Source organism: Giraffa tippelskirchi, chromosome 11 (genome assembly GCF_054371585.1).
Source record: "Giraffa tippelskirchi isolate mGirTip1 chromosome 11, T2T-mGirTip1v1.2.pri, whole genome shotgun sequence".
Classification (NCBI taxonomy): Eukaryota; Metazoa; Chordata; class Mammalia; order Artiodactyla; family Giraffidae; genus Giraffa; species Giraffa tippelskirchi.
The window spans coordinates 25,767,979-25,793,597 of record NC_137285.1 but is presented as its reverse complement, the minus strand read 5'-3'; the positions used below and the strand labels follow the sequence as shown (position 1 = coordinate 25,793,597).

At 48.0% G+C, this 25,619-nt stretch overlaps 1 protein-coding gene across 5 annotated transcripts in view; it reads right to left on the bottom strand.

The window, feature by feature from the left end:
- The window catches only part of ADGRD1 (adhesion G protein-coupled receptor D1), a 174,818-nt gene that overhangs the window by 118,549 nt on the left and 30,650 nt on the right, over nucleotides 1-25,619 (bottom strand). For 4 of the 5 annotated variants that reach the window (XR_014069127.1, XM_081543089.1, XM_081543090.1 and 1 more), the window contains 7 exons: nucleotides 24,009-24,263; nucleotides 21,003-21,067; nucleotides 20,133-20,288; nucleotides 16,591-16,650; nucleotides 13,579-13,696; nucleotides 12,224-12,334; nucleotides 10,291-10,366 (listed from right to left, as the gene is read on the bottom strand). Coding sequence is in view for 4 of the 5 variants with exons in the window: in XM_081543089.1 (XP_081399215.1) it covers nucleotides 10,291-10,366; nucleotides 12,224-12,334; nucleotides 13,579-13,696; nucleotides 16,591-16,650; nucleotides 20,133-20,288; nucleotides 21,003-21,067; nucleotides 24,009-24,263 (841 nt within the window). In the remaining variant the exon portion in view is untranslated. Of the gene's footprint in view, nucleotides 1-10,290; nucleotides 10,367-12,223; nucleotides 12,335-13,578; nucleotides 13,697-16,590; nucleotides 16,651-20,132; nucleotides 20,289-21,002; nucleotides 21,068-24,008; nucleotides 24,264-24,499; nucleotides 24,584-25,619 lie in introns of those variants that run through there. The other variant, XM_081543091.1, reaches the window with a different exon arrangement.

Here is a 25,619-nt window from a genome sequence, read left to right as displayed (position 1 = left end):
AGCGCTTTAAACAAGCCCCTAACATGAGTCCCTAAAAATGAGCAGGTCCCCAGCAGCACACAGAACTATTCTTGGAATTGTCAATGTGAGATGTTTTTTAAAAATATCGCTGTAAAGATTTAAAACCCCTGGGACTTCCCTAGTGTCCAGTGGTTACGAATCTGCAACTACTGAGCCCACACGCCACAACTAAAGAAGTCCACGTGCCTCCACAAACAGCCTGCATGCCGCAAAGAAAACCAAGCATAGCCCAAATTAAAAACAAAAAAAAGATTTAAAACCCTAGCCCTGCCTTCATGGAAATACCCTGCCTAAGGGTATTTCCAACAGAAAATATCCCCTGTAGCGAAACAGAGGCATGGATTCCCGCGTTTGTGAATATCACCAAGGTTGGAAAGCTGATGAGCTGCTGGAAACTCAGAGAAAACGGCTGATTTGCTATCTGATTATTCTTCTCTAGAAAGGCATCACTGTGCAAGCCCCGAGCTACAAGACACATATGGAATAAGTCACACAGGTTAAAAAAAGTGAAAGACACTGAAAAGCAAGTCTCACTCTAGCTCGTGGTTCTCAGCCATTGTCTTTCATTATGGCCCATTTGAAGAGTTCTATTAGACCCATTTTTCCTAAAACCCCACCATTACTGCATCAACATCTGCCCATCCTGTGAAATTGTAGTACCACAGAAATACAGTAAATCTGCTTATGTACTTCAATATGCTTTAGGTAACTTTGCAGAGCCACAGCCACTTTAATATCTCAGACTCCTTGCCCTCAAAACCAATTTTCACCTTCTAGAGGTGATATCATTCCCACTGAAAAGGCAGGGAGTTCAGCCACTGCTTTGGAAAGTTAAGACTTGCTGGATGTCACCAGGGACCAGTTCAGACCCAAAGATAGAAAGATGTGGTCCTCGGTGACACAGAGGCCTGCTCTCTTCCAGAACAATGAGGCTGCCCAGGTAGACCACCTCTCCCCTTGTGATTTCAGGGAGCTGAGATGTTTTGAGCTCAGTGCAGTATCTGCTGAGATACGGTGAAATGCTTGCCAACACCTCACAGTCCATGCTTCTCTCTGTGAAGTCAGCATGTATGTAATTCCACCAAACATAATAGAAATCATTTGTCTAGCAAAAATTAGGACTATACATTAGCCAACAATAAAATCACAACCATGAGCATAACACCCTACAAACACATTGTTATTTGCCACATCTCCCCTCTCCCTATCCACGTCCATTTTCTAACAGTTCATCAGGTCAGCTGTCATCTCCCACTAGGATGTAAGCTCCATCAGGGGCTGGCTTCTTACCCATTCTGTTCACAGCTCTCTAAGCCCTTAGAACCAAGCCTGACACACAGTAGGTTCTCAACTAATATGTGTTCAGTGAATTAATCTTCTCACAGACAGACCATGATGACTTTGATCAAAATCTTAAGAAAAACATATAAAAAATTGAAAACCTATGGAGAATCTTTTCTCCACAAACACAGTGCAAATCCAGAGTGGATTCCTGGATTTGGCCCCAGGAACATACGGATTCAGCCAAATGCAGCCTAGTAAACACTGCCTTTGCGGGCAGGAACTGTTATCAGACTCAACAGTCTACACTGCGCCCTTAGGAGCATTTTTAATCTGGAAAAGTATGATTTTCCAATACAGATGGGTTTACACTGATGGTCTCCAGTGACTCACTTCTCATGAAGCCAGGGAGGCCTTTCCTTCTGGCTGGGTTTGCCCTACAGAGAGGCCCAGGTCGGGGTCCATGGTGGCTGAGCCAGGAGGAGCCCACCATCTCAACACCACCACCCAAGTCGACAATGACAAGACATCAGATGGACTAAGAAATTACTGTTTACATTTTAGATGGGATAATGGCATGGAGTTTATTCTGTATTTTTAAAAGTCTTTGTCTTTTAAAAATAGAGACTAAATATTTACAGATGAAACTACATGATGTCAGAGATTTGCCTCAAAATAATTGGAGGGGGCGGGGTGGGCAGAGGAAGCCCAAACGGCCGTGGGTGGCCCCGGTTGTAACCCGGTGATGACCGTCTCTCTTGTTTTTACAGATGTTCGATTTTTTTCATAATAAAAAGAGGGTTTTTTTATGACTTCATTTAATCTCTCTGGTACCTCCAGTTTTAATAAGGGTTTTCCTTTGTCTTCATAAATCTGATCCAGGCTTGATTTTTTTATTTTAACCTGTTATCTGGGGAGCAGTAACACTTGGAGACTGGATTATCTGTCACTTTGGAATTGACTGTACCAGGGCTTGGGGGCCTTTCTGGATAAGAAAACAGGCTCATTCTAGATGCCAGGGGAGAAATGGCAAAGAAGACAGTCCCGGGAGTAGGGGCCACATGGTTGCACCCCCCTGTACCGGCCCTGCCCTCTGCTTTGGGGTGTTCAGCCAATGGCAGCACCCGCCGGAAATCAGAGCCAGTTGGAAAGGAGAGTGAGACCCAGATAGCACTGTTTTTGCGGGGTCACAACCACCAAATGGCATGGTGCCCATCCCCACACCCCTGCATCTTTGCCCCAGGAACCATGTTCTCCAGACGCCATCAGCCCAGAGTGGCAGCATCATGCCTCCTTCTGATAACACTTCCTGTTATTATGTTGTTGTTTAGTCATCAAGTCGTGTGGACTCTTCTGTGACTCCATGGACTATAGCCTCCCAGGATCCTGTGTCCATTGGATTCTCCGGACAAGAATACTGGAGTGGGTTGCCATGCCCTCCCCCAGAGGGTCTTCCCGACCCAAGGATCAAACCTGTGTGTCCTGCATTGGCAGGCAGATTCTTTACCCCCTTTACTGAGCCACCTGGGAAGCCTTCCTGTTATTATACTCTATCCTTTATAGTAGGGAGCACAGCCTGGCAAACGGCCTCTCCATCTAACTTCCCCCAAATTACCCATCTGGTCCCCCTGGGGACCTGACTGACACAGGCCAAAGTCCAGCCCTGCAGCCTCACATATTTCAGCACATTTGAGCCACGACCCCTCTGCTGGTCATCTGTGCCTTCGATTATGCATGGAGGGGTCCCATTTGTTTATTTTTGTTTTTATTTCTGTGACTCTAGGAGGTGGGTCAAGGAGGAAGCTTTTGCACAACAAAAGAAACAATAAACAAGGTTCAGACAACCCTCAGAATGGGAGAAAACAACTGCAAAAGAAACAACTGACAAAGGATTAATCTCCAGAATATATATAAGCAGCTCACATAGCTCAATATTAGAAAAGCAAATAGTCCAATCAAAAGATGGGCAGAAGACCTAAACAGACATTTCTCCAAAGAAGACATACAGATGGCCAATAAACACATGAAGACTGTCAACATCCCTAATTATCAGAGAAATGCAAATTAAAACTACAATGAGGTATTATCTCACACCAGTCAGAATGTCCATCATCAGAAAATCTACAAAAAATAAATGCTGGAGAGGATATGGAGAAAAAGGAACTCTCCTACACTGTTGGTGGGAATGTAAATGGATACAGCCATTATGGAGAACAGTATGGAGATTCCTTAAAAAACAAGGAATATCATATAGCCTAGGAATCCCACTACTGGCATATACCCTGAGGAAACCACAATTCCAAAAGACATATGTACCCCAGTGTTCATTGCACACCGTTTACAATAGCCAGGACATGGAAGCAACCTAGATGTCCATTAACAGATGAATGGATAAAGAAGATGTGGTACATATATACAGTGGAATATTACTCAGCCATAAAAAAGAATGGATTTGAGTCAGTTCTAGTGAGGTGGATGAAACTAGAGCCTGTTATACAGAGCAAAGTAAATCAGAAAGAGAAAAACAATTATCATAAAAATGGTACTGAAGAGCCTATTTGCAGGAAGGAATGGAAACACAGATGTAGAGAATGGATTTGTGGACATGGACACCACAGGGGAGGAAGAGAGTGGGACGAACGGAGAAAGTAGCATCAACATATATACACTGTCATGTGCAAGATGGATAACTGGTGAGAAGTTGCTGTCTAACACAGGGAGCCCAGGCTGGTGCTCTGTGGAATGGGATGGGGGAGGGGAGGGAGACTCAACAGGGAAGGGATATATGTATGACTGACTCAAGCTGTTGTACAGCAGAAACCAACATAACATTGCAAAAATTTAAAAATTAAAAAAAGAAAGAAAGCATACAGAGGATGGAAGATTTCAGGATCTCTAGGGCAGATCTGGGAACTCTGAAATCTGCAAGCAGAACACCCAAGCATATGGAGAGATGAGTTCTGGTCCTCAAGCAAGAGAAATCAGCATGCGTGAAACAAGAAAAAGGGGTCTCATTAAAAGACCACTCCAAGTATGAGGGCCCCACAGGTGAACCAGAAGGCTGAGCACCAAAGAACTGATGCTTTTGGATTTTGGTGCTGGAGAAGACTCTTGAGAGTCCTATGGACAGCAAGGAGATCATACCAGTCCATCCTAAAGGAAATCAACCCTGACTATTCATTGAAAGGACTGGTGCTGAAGCAGAAGCTCCAATACTTTGGCCACCTGATGCTAAGAGTCAACTCATTGGAAAAAACTTTGATGCTGGGAAAGGTTGAGGACGGGAGGAGAAGGGGGTGACAGAGGATGAGATGGTTGGATGGCATCACTGAATCAATGGATATGAGTTTGAGCAAACTCCAGGAGATGGTGAAGGACAGGGAAGCCTGGCATGCTGCAGTCCATGGGGTCGCAAAGAGTCAGAGATGACTGAGGGACTGAACAACAACAACAGGTAAACCAAGCTGTACAGGGAGATTTAATACAAAATATAAAACTGGAAATATCCCCCAGTAAATGAACTCCTTTTCTAGCAAGTTCCTGCTCAAACATGGTGTCCTGCTCACTCTGGAGTCTATGTCCATCCTTCCTATCAGAGCTGCATTTTCACTGATGCTTGAGGGAGCAGTGAGGGGACAGGAAATGCTAAGCAAAGGAAACAAACCTCCTGAAAGATCTGAAAGATGCTGCACATGGAGACGTGGGTGAAAGCCTTGGAGAGCCGTGGGAGAATTCTCAAGTGTATGAGAAGCCTCAGATAGACAAAAAAAAGAGAGCATCCACCAGGATGGTGGACATGGCCTCCGTGGTGCTCAGGTGGCTTAGTCGCTGAGTTCTCGGTATCAAGAAGTAGTTCCCTGGTGGTTCAGTGATAAAGAATCTGCCTGCCAGTGCAGGAGACACAGGTTCGATCCCTGATCCAGGAAGATCCCACATGCCGCGAGCAACTATTGTGTTCATGTGGCCTTGAGCCCATGCTCCCCAACAAGAGAAGCCACCGCCATGAGAAGCCCGTGCACTGCAATTAGAGAAAAAGTCCAAACAGCAACGAAGACTCAGCACAGCCAATAAATAATAAAGTAGTTCAATGGGGTCTCTCAAGAGAGAATGGCAAGAACCAGAATCTCTGCCCCAACCAGGACCCTCCTCTCCAAACCTTGCATTGCAAGAGTCATGCCAACAGAAAATGTGCCAGAAACAGTGCGCCTAGATTCCCAGCTCCTACCATTCTGCCATTTTTGCTTTGTCTGGCATCTCTCCCCCCACACACACCCCTTCTTTTTGCTGAATCATCAGAAAGTACATCATGACACTCCAACTCTAAATACTTTAAGTGTATCTTCTAAAAATAATGACTGCCTCCTACATAACCACCCTAACCATCAGCACGCTCAGAAATCTGACCCAGCTTCAACCCGTGATCTGGTGCCTGGTCCACAGTCCAGTGTCCTCAGTGTCCCCAGGGTGTCTGTCAGTGCTCTGCTTTCCTGTCAAGGAAGGGGCAGCATCCGTTTAGTCACTAAGTCCCCCCAGTCCCCTCTGACCTGGAACAGCCCCCACTCCTGTTACTGCTTCCACTGCATGGATGTGTGACAGTCCAAACCAAGGTTTTACAAAACAGCCCTTGACTGTTTCCTCATGGGGAGTGTCAGGCCAAGCATCTGGGGGCAGGATGACTCTTGCCACTGCTTCCCATCGTGGGATGCATGACATCAGCCTGCACCGATGTCCGTGAGACTGAGCATGACCCCTTGACCGAAGCAGTCTCTGCTCTCCGGGACCTTCTCACATAGTGATTAACAGGTACCCTGTGGGGCAACAGGGAAGAACCCTGTCCCCCCGCAACTCCTCGCCCAGTGGTGTCAGCATTGAGGATGACCGCCCGAATCAGTGGCTACACCACGGGCTGCTACACGGTGATTTTGACCCTGTCATTCCTTCTGCCTGGATGGCTTGGCTTTACAAAGACGTGAAGACAGGGGAATTCCCCGGAGGACCAGCAGTTAAGACTCCATGCTTCCAATTAAGGCCACAAGGGTTCAATTCCTGGCCAGGGAGCTCCCACATGCCTCACAGCATGGCCAAAAAATAAATGAAAACATATAGCATTAAAAAGAAATGCAGACATTAAAGTTAAATCTACCCCCTGGAACATATCCTTCTGAAGCAAAAGTGAGTCCATCACTGAGAGGCTGAAATCCAGAGGCCCAAGCCCCAGCCCTGCAGTCAAGGAGTCCCATCCCTTCTGAGTCCCAGGCCCATCTATGGATGGCTCTGTGCCCTGTCCAGCTTGGATCGCTGGTTTGAAGGAACAGCTGTCCTAGCTGCCCACATGGCAGATGAGAATCATTAAGAACTGAACATTTCTTATCACTATGGGGCCAGAGACAGGGACCTCAGAGGATCCCTTGTGTCCAGGCCCATGCTAGGACAAAGGATGCCCCCATCCAGGACCTGTGGATGGTCAGTCATTTCCCCAGGGCAGACATCACTGGGGCCCAGAGTGGTCAACAGATGATGGGTGGGGGGAAGAGCCCATCCAGCCCTGACCCCCTCCTAGCCTATTAATCTCATGTGCTGACTCCACACCCCAGGGAGGTTTAAAGGATGTCACGATTCCACTGCATCCTTTCAACCTCACACCCAAAAAGCATAAATGTGTGAGGGTGATAACACACAAAACTAAAGTGGATGACGTCAGCTGTGCAAGCAAGTGGGAACACCAGAACACTATCAAGGCGATTGCACTAATCTACTTCTAATTGTGCATGGAATTTGATAATTATCTTAAAGGCAGAGAATGGGAGAACAGCCAAGCATCTTATGAAATGACAAAGGAAGAGCTTACATACCATGTTCAAGGGCACCAAGCTTAAACCATTAACTCAGAGCTCACAGAAATCCTCAGAAATCAGGACAGCCATCCTATCTTAGAAAGAAGCAAGCGGGCAGAGAGACCGCCCGGCTTGTGCCAAGTTCACCAGCTGGGCAGGGTGGCCGACTGGAAGTAAAAAGCCGGGAGCTTGGCTCCAAGTCTGTGTGTAAACCACAGCTGGTGTCACCCCTGTGCCACCTAGTGCTACAGGACCTAAGACAACAAATACAGGGACCACACTTGATGAGCCCATGGGGTGATTCTTTCTGAGGTTAATGTTGACAACAAGACATCTTTGCATCACGTGTTGACCTTAGAACTGAAGACCCAATACCTGAAAAATAAGTGGTCATCATTGCAAAATCATTCTGTTTTGACTTCGGGAAAATAACTGAAAGCTTACATTCGCTGCTGGCAGAGTTCAGAGGTTCATGGTATTAATGTCAGTGGGTAGAGGGCTGTGAGTTGGGGGGTTCTTTGCCTGTGTGAGTCTCTCAGCCCAAGACTTGCAGAGGATGTGAGAGCAGATCATGGCACCCTGGGTCCTGAGGCTCCAGTGAGTCCTGCCTGGAGATCCCTGGGCAGTGAGGGCAGGAGAGGGACGGGAGGGCTGGAGCCCTTAGGATCAGTGGTCCCCAACATTTTTGGCACCAAGGAACAGTTTTGTGGAAGGCAGTTTTTCCATGAACAAGGGGTGGGGTCAAGGGATGGTCTTGGAATAATTCAAGTGCATTACATTTATTGTGCACTTTATATTGTTATCATTACATCAACTCCACCTCAGATCATCAAGCATTAGATCCTGGAGGTTGGGGACCCCTGCTTAGGATGCAGGATAACCACACCTGGTGGTCAAGCTTTAAGCACAGCCTTCGACTCCCCACAGCAGAGCAGACTTAGCCTTGTCCCTGTCCACTGCTGCCAGCACCAATATAACAGTGCCCACCAGGGCTGTGCAAACCACAGGCACTGCCTGGCCTTACAAACAAAGATTTATTGGCACTCAGCCACCTCTGTTTCTTTATGTATTGTCCAGGGCTGCCTTCACACAACAGATGTGACAAATAGTATAGCAGGTAAAGCCAAAAATATTAACCATCTGGACCTTTATGCAAAACTTTGCCAACACCCAGAGAGAGTGTGTTTCTGGTCACAGTGAATCAAAGTACCCACTGCCATCTGTAACCCTCAGTCCTTCCTTTTTCCCCTTTCCCAAGGATGAGGGGCGCTGCAGACGTGGTATAAACACCGTCCTCCCCATGCCCTTACTCCAACCCACAGAAGGATTTGGCCATCCTCAGAAATACACATTTTTATGGATTTCACTGAAAAGCCCGTTTCAGTCTGAACTTCCAGCAGTGAGAGAGGTAAATACATAAATTGGGGTTAAGGCTGGGTCTACTATTCATTCATAATCTTGGGTTTGGAGAAATTTCCCCCAAATAGTTTAGAGGGCATATTTCCAAGGAAAGCAGGTTGCTTCCTTTGTGACTTTCCTGAAGAATTCTGGAAAGCACACCCAGGGTGCCAGGTTATAAGTGAACCTGACAACGTGCAGGCTCTCCCTGGCAATCACGCCCAGAACAGGGCTTCCCTGCAAGTCGGCTAAACCACGACTGCCTGCTTCCCCCAGGCCTAGCCCAGGGTTTTGTACCAAGAGCTGGTCCCTGGTATCAGGTGGGAGAAGAGGCTTCCTCAGAGAGCACAGATAACAGGCCTATTTGCATCATTAGAAAGTATTTATCATTTCTCCTTTATCTGTAGGCAGTTAAAAATAGCTGCCTGCTTTCCATCACACAGGGCTCCAAATACCCAGTGGCGGCACCAGTGTCCGAAACCCGCCCCCGCAACGCCTTCCCATCAGCAGAGATAGTGAGCTGGCAGGAACACCCTTTCTCATACTATCAGCTTTCCCAGGCTTGGTCCTGGCAAGGGAGGGAAGCGGGGCCTCTTCGGGGCCTAGGGGTGGCGGTGCTGTGCGGCTCCCTCTGAGATGCACAGCTCTGTCTCTAGGCACCTTTTCAGAGCCTCCACTCTGGGTCGGGCGCTGTGCAAGACACCCAGGAAGAGAAATGGACCAACCCTGCCTCCTGCCCTCTGCAGGGCCCCTGTCTAGGGCGGATCTGCGGCCAACAGAAACAGCTTTGCCTTCCAAACATTAACTGTAGAAATGTGCCCCTTGGGCTCTTGGGCTCATACCTCATTGTCAATTTCTCTGCCCCGGCCCTGGGCTCTGCCTCCCTGTTCCCTCCAAGGGACCCCTTGAAAGGGAGGAACTGCTCCCACGCCTAATCTTCCCTGGGGGAACCAGCCGCTCCCTGTGCTCTGAGTACAGCTGCTGCTGCTGCTCCACCCCCAAATCCTAGAAGGTCATGTGAACAGACCTGGCCAATAAGAGAGCAGGATCCTCTCCCACCATGATGGGGGGGGGGCAGGATGAGCACGTGACCCAAGCTGGCCAATCACAGTCTTCCCTAGATTTTGAACGAAACTGACTTTTCATTCATGAAAGACAATTACTTTCCTTCTTGAGATCTCAGGACCCAAACCCATGTGGGTATGAATCTGTGGGAGCCAGCACTGCCTCTGTGAAGGGGCTTGCCAGGAAATGAGTTGACACGGAGGAGAGCAGAGGCAGGGAAAGGAGAGACCAGGTCAAAGCAGTATCTTCTGGGTCCCTGGATCCAGCCATGCTTGAAGCTGACTACTCCTGCCTTTCTTAGTCCCATGAGCCCTCAATTCCCTTCTGCCTAAGCTGATGTAGGCATGTGCTGCTCATTTCCCATTCTACAGAAGTGGAAACTGAGGCTCAGAGGGGTCAACTGACTTGTCCAAGGTCACACAGTTCCAGGTGGAATGGTCACTCAGCTGGTGCTTCTGACCACTGCACTATCAGCCCATGCCCCAGGGCTTGCTGAACCCCCAGTGTAGGCATCCCTGTGTCTTCTTCCTTTGCTCTAACAGTGAAGCACCAGGCACTGGCACCACAAGTTCTCTGATACAATATTGCATGAGCCTCTGGCGGCAGGGAGGTGGGGGTGTCACAGTGGTCTGCTACCCAGTAAACAGGCATCCCCTCCCAACTCCATGCTATGTGGCCTCCAGAAACTCACTTGGTGTTGGCCGGCTGGATGTTGCTCAAGTAATAGTGCACCGAATGGTAGAGAAGCCCCACGATGGTGGTCCAGGCTGGGGAAAGAGCAGACGACCAGACACCTGTCAGCATCCCCAGTGATAAACAAGAGAAACACAAAGCCCCCACCAAAAGTGCTCGCCCAGCAACACACAGTGTAGACCTCACACCTGGGAACCCAGCAGCTCCTCAAGGGCAAGGGGAGGGACATTCAGGGGCAGAACTGACCACAAGGACAGAGTTTGAGTAGAGATTCCACTCCACCCTTCAACTGTGAATGCAACCACAACAACCACTCCCTGCTCCGCCCCTGAGCCATCTCTGGACACATAGATGCTACAGCTCTTGGCGGAGGGGGTGGGGGTAGGGGTGGGGGGGCGGGCAGACCGTCCAGGAACACCACGAGCCTCTGAAGCCAGAGGCCAGTTGAGCTGTGGATGGCGGTGCCAAGCAATAGCACTGCGGCCATGAGCGAATCTCAGTGGCTATCTGTGTTTGCAGTATTTACAGCAATCTCAGCACCCCAGGGAGGCAGCGGATGCAGGATTTACAAGTCACCCAGACACCTGTCACTCCTTCTGCTGGGTCCCACCTCTCTGTGCTATTCCAACTTGGAAACAGGAATCATCCATTCTGTTACCTCCCTCCACTAGTGTAATAGGAGGTTGGGAGGAGCAAGTCCCACAATGCTTCCTGAGTTCTTCAGGACGTCTGTTGAGTGTGTTAAAATTTCAGAAATGTATATAACGATTCACGTCACATTTACTATGGGCCAGGTACTGGTGTAAGAGCTGTCTCTTCTAATTCTCACAACAAAATATTGAGGCAAATACTAAGACTGTCCCCTAAGTCACAGATGAGGAAACGGAGGCCGGGCAGGTTCAGTAACTTGCCCAATGAGTGGCTGAACCGGGATTCGAGCCCAGGAATTTCAGCCACGGAGTCAGTGCTTGTGACCAGTTAGTTCTACTGCCAAGTGTGAGAAGTTTCCATGTGAGCAGACCACATGAGGCTGCAATCTTGCTGATTCTGAAAAATTGGGGATTTCTAACAGTCATGTGGCCACATGAGATGAGACCCCACATGCAGTGGTATGCATTAGGTCAACCTTGGCATTGCCCCTGGACCTCTCCCTTCTACAGTTCACTTCGAGTGTGGGAGGACAGTCCCCTGAGAGCAGGACACCCTGACATCCCTGAGCACCCTTCACAAAGCAAACTAGAGGGTACAGGGAGCAGAGGTCAGCTCCCAAGGGCTGGGGAGTGAGGACCCCGAGCTGGAGAGGGGACCACTGTCCTCCACCACCCAGCCTGGTCCTCAGTCTTGAAGGCAGAATGGGAAGAGTGTGGCCTCTGGCCAGATGGTCAGGTGCTGAGAATCCACAACTCCCTTGACTGCCCAAGGTCCCTGCGACAGAGTGACACACGCGCAGAGGCACAGTCATCTTTCAAGGGGCAGGGGGACAGTCGCGACAGCAAAAATGGCCAGAGCCACCTGGGCCCCCTAGAGAGTAACTGAGATCACCTCGGCTGCTGTCCCATCACTATCCTTGATTTGAATCTGCCCAGGAGGAGAACCCCGGGCTCCTGAGCAGACAAAATCCCTCACCCAGCCACCCAGCCTGAGGCCACCCTAGCAGGGAGGGGAGGTGGCCACATCAGTTCATGGTCCGCTAAGAATCCTCCAGTGAGCAAATGTAGAATGCAGATTGCCAGTCTGCCTCCCCACTCCCAGTGCACGAGGCTGGATTGTAATCAGCATTATGAAGATATCTCAGGAGTATCAATGATGCGCCGTGTTCCCACCATGGAAACCTGGCCCCATCGGCACAAGGAGGAGGGCTGGGGCAGCCACTCTGCCTGGTCACAGCTCACAGGCTGAGTCTCTCTGCAAGGGTCCCAAGCTGCACTCACCTTGGCTGTGGAAAGCCTCATGGGGAATCTCGATGTAGTTCTGCCCCCGGGCCGGGAAGCGGTAGTGGGAGGAATTCATGGTCTTGGGGAGCACTTTGGCCACTGAAAAGTCTAAAACAAGCCAAAGAGAGGAAGCTGTAGTCAGTCAACTCCAGGGCAGGAAACTGGGCTATAAAATCCCATCTGCTTTTGCTTTTTTTTTGACAGAATGAGCTCTCCTGGGGAGAGTAATTACCTTTAGGAAAAAAGAACCTTAAAAATGAGTGTCCAGAGCAGTAATTGTGACCATGTGGCAGAACTGTCTGACTGCCGCCCGCTGCGTGTGGGGATGGGTGGGGCTCCTGGCCTGAGGTGACCCCTCTGCCCTCAGGGCAGCCCCTCAGCTTAAGATGCCTCAGCACTGACTGCATCCAATCTGGCAGGGAGACCCCTGTGCTGAGGGGCTCCTCCTCCACACCAGGGACCCCACAAGACACAGGAAAATGAAATACCCAAGACACTCATCTTCTAAATGAGGCAAAAGCATCACCGCATGGAAGGACCTGCCTTGGCCAACAAACTCCCTTTAAAACCAACCCAAGTGAGTGAATGAAGCTTCCTTTCCAGAAGTGTGGCTCTGGTGATAAACTTTAGGGTACCAGGCTTCCCAGGTGGTGCTAGTGGTAAAGAACCCACCTGCCAACACAGGAGACATACGAGACGCGGGTCAGATCCCTGCGTGGAGAAGATCCACTGGAGGAGTAAATGGCAACCCACTCCAGTAATTCTTGCCTGGAAACTCCCAGGGAGAGAGGAGCCTGGCGGGCTATAGTCCATGGGGTCGCAAAGAGTCAGACATGACTGAGCAACTTAGCACACACACATGCTCCCTAGACACAGACTCTGAAAATATCAAGAACCATGATGTCCACTTGTAGGAGACCATGTGACCAATATCTTGGAGAAACCTGCAGCTGACCCTAGGAAACCTGGTACCCCACAGACACTCCAGGGGCTGCTGCTGCTCATCTCCTGTCCTGCACTGAGACAGTTGTCGCCAGAGATGAATCTGGCCCCTAAGTCAGTCTCAAAGGCTCCTGTGGTCCTGTGTGCACATCCCAGCTGAGCACGGTTGCCCCAACCTAACTCTGTCTTCCTCCAAAATGTCACTGCACATCAGGCAATGTAGTTTAGGACAATGAAGAGGTGCATCTCCACTGATGGCATGTGAGGTTTGTGTGTACCTGGGCGCACTCAAGAAAATGGAGGAGTGCAGCGAAATTCAACAAGCAGGAGGCATTGTCTGCACCGCCCCCTTCCACCCGCCCCCGCCTGCCGCACAGCCAGCCTCACCCACACCCACAATGCCGAGCTACCTGCCATGGACGAGGAACCCACGATGGCGACCTGGGGCTTGCTGGCCTGCAGGTTGTAAGTTATGTGGCTCATGACGGTGTCGATGGTGTCTATCAAGCCTGGCACCACAGCACTGTCCTGAAACAACATCACAACAGGAAAGAGATGTGAAGATCGAGCTCACTCAGCATGTGCATGAGTCAGAGGCATCAAACACACAAACGCACAAAATCAAGCTTCAAGTTCACTGTCAACATTTCTGCAAAGGAGGACACCCAGCATAGGCTGAATGATGTTTCCTGCAGCTCTGTCCTCAAGACGACCAGATGAGAGGAGAAACAGTCACACTGCTGACCCATTTCACAGGCGCGGAGGTGACCACTGAGGTCACCCAGCCCAGTGGAGCTCACACAGCGTGGATACTGGCTGAGGTTGACCCCAGTCACCAGAGTCATCAGCTCCAAGGCTTCCACACTCAGACACAGAGTGATCGGACCTGGACCTGGGTCCACTCTGAACTCACTGGGGACCTTGGCATCTCTCTGATCTGTGCCCCTCACTCCATCCTCTTCTGCTTCATGAGGAGGGGGCTCATTGCTCCCAACACCCTCCAGGATGAAGACAGCAGTTCTGTCCTAATTTCCACAAAGGGGAGGGTACTTTGGAAGTGCCAGCACCCCAAGTCACCCCTGACCTCTCTGACAAGCCTGGTGTGTCTCTTTGTTTTTCCAAGGGCCTTTCCACTCTGAGTCCCCAAGCAGAGATGATCCTAGTGGGTGCTGCCCCCAAGGAGGTAGGGGGGTCCCTCCAGGACACCCTGTATCTCTGCAGCCAGCTCAGCCTGGGCTGATTGCCCCTCATTCTCAGTCACACGTCTAGCAGGGAGGGAGCATCTCAGTTCCCCCGGGGGTGCGGTGTGTGAATATCTGCCATCACACCCCTTCTCTCCTTCCCGCCCTTCTGAAAAAAACATCCATCTGTTGCTAAGCATCCCAGGCATTCGCTCACAAACATATGCTCCATAAGAGTCTAATGAGCTGGAAATAGAACATGGAGGCCAATTTTAGACATTTTCTTTCAGGCCCATGGCCTGACTTCACTCAGCCAAGCACAGTTAAGCACATGAAAATCTGTGTTTCTGGCATGCAGTTCTGTTGGGTAGTGGCTGATTCATACCTTCCCTTTAACGCACAGTAGAGCCTGCCTGAGTCTGAATAGTTTCATGATTATTCATATTTTGTGGCAGAGCATTCAGAAAAAGTTCATGTAAAATGATGCTGAAAGTATATTTGCTCAGGTCCTCGACTGGCGGCTTCCCAGGGGGCTTCCCAGGTGGCAGTCCCACCCCTGCCCCTTTGGAAATCACCAACTTTGGAGGACTGTTTCTTTTAAAACAGAATTTGTTTCTAGGGAATATTATATTGATCTTAAGTTCATGACTGTTTTTCTCTTCCTTTGCCATTGTGAAGTCCCATCCCATTCTATTTGAAACTGTTCAAATAAAAAGTTCAGGTGTAAATCTTGGAGCAATCTCATTCATAATGAGGAGAGGTCATTCTGCCACAAACTGGCAGATTATAGGAGTTCAGGAAAAGGATTACTTTAAATAATGGTGTGCTTGCAACCCTTCCAGGCAAGATAGTCAAGAGTTCTCCTCCTCCCCCTTCTCCACCCCTGCTGGGCAACCCAGGAAGTCACATGTTGAAACAGTAGCCTCAGGAAATGGGCAGAGCCAGGAATCAGGTCACTGGGCAGAGAAGAGGCTCCCCGGACTCACATCATACTTGGCATGGGTGAGAACTAAATGTCCACTGCATGGAGCCACTGGGACGTATGGTCTATTTGTTACTGCAACATAGCCTAACCTAGCCTGACTGATATAGCATTGCTGAAGAATACTTAATATCATTAGGAAAGATTCTAATTAAAGAGAAACTGGTAAATTCAGATAGCATATTTATAGAATATATAGGCATATAAGAATTATATATAATTCCCTGTCAGTCCAGTGGTTAAGACTCTGTGCTCTCACTACCAAGGGTGCAGGTTCAATCTCTGGTCAGGAACTAAAATCCCACAAACCACATGTTGTGGCCAACAAAGAGAGAGACAAATTTCTATTATATGCATATAAGAGAACTGAAAACTAGATTGTAAGAAATACATATATATATATAGGACTTCCCTGGTGGCTCAGACGGTAAAAGTGTCCGCCTACAATGCAGGAGACCCGGGTTCGACCCTGGGTTTGGAAGATCCCCTGGAGAAGGTAATGGCAACACACTCTAGTACTCTTGCCTGTAAAATCCCAAGGACGGAGGAGCCTGGTAGGCTACAGTCCATGGGGTCGCAAAGAGTCGGACACAACTTCACTTTCACTTTCACATATATATAAGAATATGAACAATCATTATCACTCAGCCTGAGAATTTCAGGTGATTTTTATTTTATATGTATTTATTATCTGCATTTTCTAACTACTCCACAACATATTCACTTGTTTTATTTCTTAAATAAGTAAGATCAAGAAAGTTATTTTTAAAAAGAAAAGAACAAGTATTTCATTCTTCTAATTCTTCAGAGTACAGAGAAAGGGAGAAGCTGCTTTGATTTCAACATTCATAATCATGAAATGTATATTGTCACACATTTGACTTTTTTCATTTAATACAGCGATCTTTAATCAAATATGTTTTACTATCATTCAAGGACAATGTGATGGTAAAAAAAGAAAAACTACTAAAATGATAAACAAGCATACATTCCTCATGAAGAAATCCAACCATTTCCCTGCTCTGTGTTGAGGACAGCACCCTGTACTGATGTTTGCAGAGCTCTGATCCATAGAGAAAACAGAGCATTGAAAATTAATCACATATCCTGTTGAAATGAGCTCTAATATCCCAGATCTCATGACTGAGAGATGCATCATTTCTCTTATAGAAGTGAATTGGGCCATATTTATGCCACTTCAAGAAAGACAAAATGGTTCCCAAGGTACTTCTGAAGACCAAAATGTTCTTTTCTCTTACCTCTGACACAGCAGTCCAGCTGGGCAAATGAAGAACCTCTCCCACCGTGTTTAAGAAAGTCTAAAGGCAGACAAAATGACACTGCTTAGCATGTATTTTTAAGCCTCAAAATCATAAGACCTTCCATTTTCTCATCTCCGTCAACCACAGGCTGGGTTTTGCATATATACAGCAGTAAACGAAAATAGCTCTCATCAGTGCCTCAGGTTATATTTACAAGGCACTTTGATAGATGCTATCTTATTTGCTCCAGGTGACACTCATTAGTCAATGGCAAGTATTTAGGTTGCTGACTCCTGATCTAGAGCAGTTCATTTGAATAGAAATATAATGCAAGCCAAATTTTTGTTTTCGATTTTCTAGTGGCCACATTTTTAAAAATTAAAAGAAAATAGGTGAAATTACTTTTTAATAATATATTTTACTTAGCCAAATATAGCTAAAATATCACTTCAACATGCAATCAATATGAAAATCATCAATTTGATATTTTACATTCTTCTATTACACTAAATTTTAGAGCTCCTGTGTGTATTTGATTTGAACTGGCCACAATTCAGGTGTTCAAGAGCCACGTGTGGCTAACGGCCACGTTATTACCCAGCGCAAGAAATTCCTTTTCACTTTCTTGTTCAATTATTTGTGGTGAGAAGCCAGGACATCGTGGAAAATTGGATAATGGATGCCAAAGATTTTCATTTCTCATCCAATCCAAATTGGTGGAGTTTGGGGTAAATCCACATGATTCCTCTACAGGACACTCAGAGTCAAGTATCCATCCCCACACGGCCCCCACCAGAGGTTTCAAACTGATGACCCACAGGCTGCATCCGATTCATAAATATCTTTTATTTGGTTTGTACACAACTGCTTTTAAATTTGTTAGCTGGCCACTTTTTTTTTTTAATGGGTGAGTTTCCATTTTAAAATTCTGGGTTTTTGCTTTGCTTGCAAAATCAGAAGAAGTAAACATAATGGTTAAAATCAGGAGGCTCTTGAGAAGCTCACTGCTACTCCCCGTGGGTGGGTACTTCCCGGTGAGCCACAGTCTCTACTCCTCCTTATTGTCTGTCTGACCTAATCATCCATTTACTTTGTCTACCTGGCTCCTGAATGCATTTGATTTTGCTACCTCTGACACTGTCCAATGTATCTGAGGGGAAACAGGCAAGTTAAAGGAAAGAGTAAATCACCCAGCTTTAATACAGTTTCCTGTGTAGACGTGCATGGCATTTTATGTTCCCATATAGACATCCCTGCAAGACTATATGGAGGGGCCTCGACTCTCCCTCTGGGTATCCTCACTCCCACCCACTGAGCGCAACTGAAGAACCCAGAAGTGCTTCCTGCAAAGAGCCTGGAAGTGCTTATACAGGGCTGTCTTGGCCCCACCCGTTTCTCCATATGATTGGCTGAGCCACCGAGCCAGTTCCTTTCCCTTGGCCAGTGATTGGTCTAGGCATGGTCATGTGAGGGGAACTGGAAGGGGAACTATGGGAAAGAATTTCCTGCCCCGTAAAGACAGAAGTGCCCACCCCCCACTGCCTTCCCTTTACCTCCTGGTCTTTGTCAGTGAGGTGTGGTGTTTGGAGCCATTTCAGTCACTTGGAAACAGAATAGAATGCCAAGGGAATGCAGTTCTGCCACCTAGATCCCTGGTGTGAATGAAAGACTGAAGTAATCAAACCTGGAGTGAAGCAATTAAATGCCCCTATTTTAATAATACTTGGTCATATTACTGTTTACTTGCAACCAAAACCATTCTAACAGAGAGAGACTTGGGTCATTGAAGTGTCCCTGTGTCACAGACTGGGAAACTGAGGCTTGAAAACAGCATAGAGCTGAGGGTTAAACCCAGGCTTGCCTGACTCCAGAGTCACTGAGTGCTGGCAACTCAGGACACTTTTCAGACTCCATGGTCCATCTTCACCCTCTCAGTCCTGAGCCTCTTGGAAGCAGGAAGTAGTTCTTGGTCATCCTGGATCCCCAGAACCTACCACATTCTATGAATGAATGAACGAAATCTGAGAAGTCTTACTCTTGCTTCTCTCACCTGGGCAGGAGAGCTATTGGGACCCTCCCAGCAAATCAAGGTGTCTTGTTTACTGAACACATGCTTTCCCATGCTTCTTTGGCTGCTGCTTTGGGTTTGTCTTCAGCAAGGAAACCAGGAAGAATTGAGAACTCTTAAAAAACACTCACCAAGTGCCAGAGTCATACTACGCACATAGGAACCTTCTTAGTACCCAATAAAGTGAGTACTACTATTATTTCCCCATATCTCAGATGAGCAAAGTGAGGCAGAGATATAAAGTAATGTGACCAAGGGTGCATAGTAAGTAACCAGCAGAGAGATGGTCAGCCCAGCAATCAGACCCTACACATCCTGCTCTTAACCCTTATCTACACTTTTGAGTGTAACAGTCTCACATTCCTTTTCTCTGGACATCAGCAGTCAAGAGCCCTGTGCTGAGATTGAGGTTATCAAGCCCACACGAGCCCAGCATCCTCCTCTACCTTGACCTGGAAAGATCTTAAGGAGAACAGAAAGAGAAAGTACCTTGATTCCAGTGCCATACACAGTGCATTCACTAAATGTTTTCAGTAACTTTGGGAATTCCCATTGAGATACGTCACAGCATGGGGTCATACTATGACCCCATGGCTAAAGCTGCCAAAGACCCAATTCTGCATTCTAGCTGTTGCCAAGGGAGGTAGTAGAGTTTAGAGCCAGAGTTGCAAATTCAAATGCCTACAGAGGTCAAGTGGGGCTTCCCTGGTGGCTCAGATGGTAAAGAATTTTCCTGAAATGCAGGAGACCTGGGTTCAATCCCTGGGTCAGGAAGATCCTCTAGAGGCGGGCACGGCAACCCACTCCAGTATTCTTGCCTGGAGAATCCCATGGAGAGAGGAACCTAGCGGGCTACAGTCCATATGGTCACAGAATTGGACATGACTGAAGCAACTCGGCATGAGAAGGGGCCAGGTAGATGGAGAGACAGGCCAGCCTAGCTGCTGCTAAGTCACTTCAGTCATGTCCGACTCTGTGCGACCCCATAGACGGCAGCCCACCAGGCTCCCCCGTCCCTGGGATTCTCCAGGCAAGAATACTGGAGTGGGTTGCCACTTCCTTCTCCAGTGGATGAAAGGGAAAAGTGAAAATGAAGTCGCTCAGCCGTGTCTGACTCTTAGCGACCCTATGGACTGTAGCCTACCAGGCTCCTCCGTCCATGGGATTTTCCAGGCAAGAGTACTGGAGTGGGGTGCCATTGCCTTCTCCGCCAGCCTAGCTAGACACTGGGAAAAGGAAATGAAGAGTCGAGTCTCATCTGAAGGAAATTCCACTGAGCTGTGTAGAGCTGACTACACAGTGTGTAGTCCACGCCATCTGGCTGTTCATGAGAATTCTGAAATCCAGACTTCTATATAAAAGTTTCTGATTTTTTCAGCTCCGTGTAGGTTAAACAGGACACACTTGTCAGCCATGGTCTGGCAGTTTGCCATCCCTGATACACTGGGCACAGAAATCACATAGTCTTTACCTTGGTGAGGTTGAATGCTGTCTCCTCTGAAAGGGATTTATTGGGTAAGCTGTGGGATATATTTTGAAGGTAACTCAGAACGATCCCAGGACTCCGGAAGTTTTTCCTCTCCTCTGTCAAGTTGGTTATGATGGGATGGTAGGCATCGGTGGGCACCTGAAAGAAATCAGTGACACGAGTTCCTGTTAAGAACTAAAGCCAAGATTTCTACAGAAGTGCAGTCTGTCCTTTGGGCCTCATGCTTCTCACACCATAATAATCATGATGATAGCACTTCCTATATGCTCTTGTGACCATTTAACATATGTTAACATTTCATCCTTACAACAACCACATGAAATACACACGCGATTGATAGATGAAACTAAGCATGGAGAGGCTTATGCAGAAATAAATGAGAGACCTGGGATTTGAACCCAAACAGGTGGTTCTAGAGTCTGTTCCCTCACTATTACGATAAAGTTCTCATGGAAGGAAAGTTGATTGATTACAAATGCTCATATCAGAAGGGAATACTTTCTAAAGGAATGGATCCTTTCCTCAAACATCAGAAGAATATGGTGCAGAGAGAAGCTAAGTGTCCAGGCCACCTCCTTCTCGCTCTCCAGTCATGGTGCCAAGTGCACCAAGAAACAGCCTCACGTTGGGTGATCCCTGGTAAGTCTTGTTGACTCCATGTGGGCACCTGAGGCTATAGGTCACGGGGAGCCAAGGGTCTTCCCTTCAGTCAGCTGAGCATCAAGAATTAGTGCTAACGCTGGCTACCAAGACAGAGCCAGTCGGTCTAATGGGATTCCCACTCTCCTGGCACATAGTCCAAGCAAAGAGACATCACCAAGATGGGAGGCAAAACTAAATGCATCTGCTCACCATGGTGTTCACTGTGGGCGTCACGGAGAAGCTGGGTGATGTTGAAGACAGTGAAAGCTGCTCTCCTGGGGAAAAAAAAAACCCAATAATGCTTAATTAAGGACTGAAACGTGGTCACTTCGTTCACCCTCAGGAAAGCCTGTTTTTTTGTCTTTTCGTTTTTTTACAAAAATCTATCAGTTTCAGATGCAAACTAAGACAGCCTGAGAACGCTGTGAGTAGGAATGTTTCTGGAAAGATAAAGGTCTAATAAATCAGCCAAATGGGGAGATTGTATGGATTTTCGCAGATCAGATTATTTTTCCATTTATAGTCTAAATTGCTTGGAAACACCCTTCAGACAAAACATCATATAAAAAGATGATTTCATACAAGCTTGCACCAATTTCAAATAAATAAAGAAGCAAAAGAAATGGATTTCCATCGCACTGTGGACTAGTTAGACATAAAATACAGAGGGTTGTGAATCACTGGGCTGGGACAGACAGGAAACCTGGCCCCTTGCCTTCCAGCGAGATGACACTGGAACCCAGTCAAGTGGTGGGGAGACCATCTTATTGAGCCCCTCCCATCCCGAGGATTCTACTCAAGACCCCATGTGGTCAGTTATGAATGACCACAATCAGAAAGACATTCAAAACCAAAGATGTAGCCATGGGACTTCCCTGGTGGTCCAGTGGTTAAGAATCCACCTTGCAATGCAAGTGACACAGGTTCAGTCCTTGGTCTGGGAAGATCCCCCATGCCACAGGGCAACTAAGAGCTCAAGCTGCAACTACTGAAGCCCTCTCACCCAGAGTCCCTGCTCTGCAACAAGAGATACCACCACAATGAGGAGCCTGCATGCCGCAAGGAAGCGAAGCCTCCACTCGCCACAACCAGAGAGAGTCCGTGCACAGCAATGAAGACCCAGCACAGTCGAAAAGAAACAAAACAAAACATGTGCCATGATTTACTGTTTTCTGCCTGTTTGTCACCAGCTAAGGGATTAGGAGAAGGGCCCCCTCCAGACAGGTCATCCAGGGAAACGCTCCCCTTTTGGGCACCTGCAGCCTAGCTCACAGCTTCATGTGCAGACAGATCTTTATGCAAAGAACAGGTTCTACCCTGTCTTGTGGGCACAGCACCACAGCAGCTGGATTTCAGCCCCAGTTGTCTATCTGAGCACAGCTGCCCTGAACCCAGATGAGCTGGACTAAGTAATGGTCCAGGAGCCCCACACCAGGTCTTCAGGGGTCTTTGAGGGACACTTTCCAATACAGGCTTTACATCATGGCCTCTGTCTTCAGAAGCAAATACCCAAGTGATGTGGGATTAGGAGTCCAGTTCTGGTTCAGTAAAGATAGGGCCTGCAGCCCCCAGGATACACAAGGGAACACTTCTCCAGTCTCCCAAAATCACAGAGAGCGCTCCCCAAATGTGAAGAGTGAGGGTGAACACACACACGTGATTCAGTTGCAGGGACTTCCTGACACACTGCACCGTGGCAGCAGAGGGGTGGAGGGGTGGGGTGGACGTGGGGATGGGGAGACTGACAGGCCACATTCCTGAGCCCAGAGATGTCCTGGTGACAGGTTTTGCTGTGACAGCGAAAAGGGCCAGGAACATTAAAGCCTCTTTCCACTGATGCTAAAACAGTAAGCTCCTGGGGAGGCAGGAGTCATTTGAGACTCTCAATAACACAAGTACAGATGCTATCTTGGTCTCTAGGTGACAAATCTCGGAATCTTAGGCAATAAACTGCTGTCGATTGATAGCCTTTTTCCTCCTAAAGGATGGTATATTTTGTCTTGTGTCACCTCTGTGAAAGGGAATTAATTCTGTTTTCTCAGTGAAAGATGGAGACATCAGAGGCTGCTGTGGCTATAGGCTGGTTTTGCTTGCACAGTGGCTCTGAGACCAGCATCCCTGACTGTGCTCTGGAGGGGGACTGGTGAGGGGAGCCCTGACCTTACTGCCATTTCAGTGGGGTGGACTGTGACCCAGGCTTAAGCCAATTAGAATATTCCACATCCCCACCCACAGTAATTGGTTCGTGGTCAATGTGGGCCAACAACAATGATGGCCAGCCCAGTTGTAGTCAATGACAGTAAAAAGAAGTTCCTTGTTTCCTGCTAAGGTTTCTGGAGGGGTGAGGGAGTGGGGAGGAATGTGGCACTGGAGGGAATGGCAGCCATCCTGGCACCACAAGAAAACAAAAGAAGGCAAAGTCCAAAACAGAGATTCCCTAGCGACATCACTTGCGCCACAAAAGGTCACATATTATATGATTCCATTTATACGGAATATCCAGGATAGGTAAATCCACAGAGAAAGAAAGAAAGTTAGTGATTGCCAGGGACAGGGGAGGAGGAAATGGGAAGGACTGCTCATGGGGGGCTGGGTTTCTCTGGGGAGGATGGTTGCACAACATGTGGACATAGTAAGTACCACTGAACTGTGTACTGTAAAATGGTGACATTCACATTACATGAATTCTACCTCGATTTTTTAACAAAGTGACTTCCCAAGTCCCACGGCTCATCATGGTTGAGTGAGACTTTGAAACCAGGTCTGCCGGTCCACCAGGTCCCTGATCTGAACCGCCGCTCTGTGCTGAGCAGGAAGGGAGGTGGGCAGGGGGGCTCTCTGAGGGTCCATGGGTGAGTTTGACACGCGGAAGGCATGTGGCAAACATTTGTGGATCAAATGGACTGGGAACACTTGCTTCCCAAAACTTTCTATAACCATCTATCACAAACACTTCAAAAATTCCCTGGTGACCAGCATGAGAATATTCGCCTCAGTGTGTTTCTGGTAAATTATGAATTCCTCCATCTTAGGGAGAAGGGGTTCTAGAAAAAACTGATCAGGACGCATTCAGCCTGCAGTACCAACAGCTCCAGCAGGAGAGAGCAGAGAACAAAAAGCAGAGAACTACCTGCCGCTGGTAAAGGGGCGGAAGATAGGAAGGTCCCCGCCCCCCAGGGCTGACGTCACACCCGGCCCGCAGCCCCTCTCACTGACCAATGGCAGCTGTGAAGTACATGGCAATCTCGTCCGGTGTCAGAGCCCGTTCCCAGATGATGAACTCGTCAAAAGCTCTGTTCTCATAGCTCTTGGTCTGGTCCTGCTTAGACCCCAGCACGAGGTTGTCATTGGACTCCCCGTAGGCAGGAGACGCTTTTCCACTTGGGTCTGAGGTCCTCAGGGTCCCATTGACGTAGACTTTCAGGCCCTCCTCGGACTTCCATGTAAACAGGACGTGAGTCCAGTAGTGGCCTGGGAAAGAGCAGACACACCCTTCTGAAGACGTGGGTTCTAGCTCCACACTCGGTGATTATCCTAGTTTTACACACATTTCTCTCCCTTATAATAGTAGGTCATTGGCTGAGTCCTAAGTCATAATATGGGCTTCCCCGGTGGCTCAGATGGTAAAGAATCTGCCTGCAATTCAGGAGACCTGGGTTCGATCCCTGGGTTGGGAAGATCGCCTGGAGAAGGGAATGGCAACTCACTTCAGTATTCTTGCCAGGAGAATTCCATGGACAGAGGAGCCTGGTGGGCTACAGCCCATGGGGTCACAAAGAGTCGGACACCACAGAGCAACTAACACATACACATAGGTCATAATACACATTTGACTTCCCTCAGTCTTAGGAGCTCAGGAAAGAAGTTACCCTCACCCCCGAAAGCCCAGAAGCCTGTTCAAAGATATCCTTTGCCATTTTAAGTTAAACGAAATAATACTAATGGTCCAGTGTGTACATGTCAAAAAATAATAATTAAAAAAGTAAACTTTTAAAAAAGAAGAGCTTATTAAAAAAAATAACTTGGTCAAAAATATTTTTTAATCCAGCCTAGGCCACCCCCAGGCAGTTCAGTGAAACCTACCTGAGAGCCTGATTCAGCCGTCACCCAACTCCGCCCTGACCTTAAGCGTGTGATGGCAGCGTGGGGGAGGACACACCACTCCTGGCTCCGCCAGACCCTCCATCAGGAGCCTTGGTGGTGACTCATGGCTCTGGCATGAGAACCACATTCACCCACAAGAAGAAATTTCTCCAGACTTTGACGGCAGCTGGCTCCACAGAGGGCCTCACTTCATTGTGTAGTGGGTGTTCAGATGCACCCAGTGAACTGCTGCTGAAAGGGGCCTTTATAGGATGTATAAGCAGTTACCCCAGGCTTCTCGCTCAGGATTGGGCAACTTTCTAAACTTCAGTCTCCAGAGAGCTTGGATCCCATACAGGTCCAAAGTATCACTGTCAGGACTTCCCTAGTTGTCCAGTGGTTAAAGAACCCGCCTGCCAATGCAGGGGACATGGGTTCCATGTCTGGTCTGGGAAGATACTACATGGCTACACGGCATGGGGCAGCTGAGCCCATGCTCCACGACTATTGAGCCTGCATTCTAGAGCTCTTGGGTCAAAACTACTGAACCCACATGCTGCAACTATTGAAGTCCATGAGCCCTAGAGCCTGTGCTCTGCAACAAGAGAAGCCACCGCAATGAGAGGCTCACACACTGTAACTAGAGAGTAGCCCCTGTTGCAGTGAAAAGGAAAAAAGAGGAATGAGTTTTTGTCTTTCCCTTTTCTGAGAACAAAGAAGATAAAGAGAACAGTGAGCAGGCCT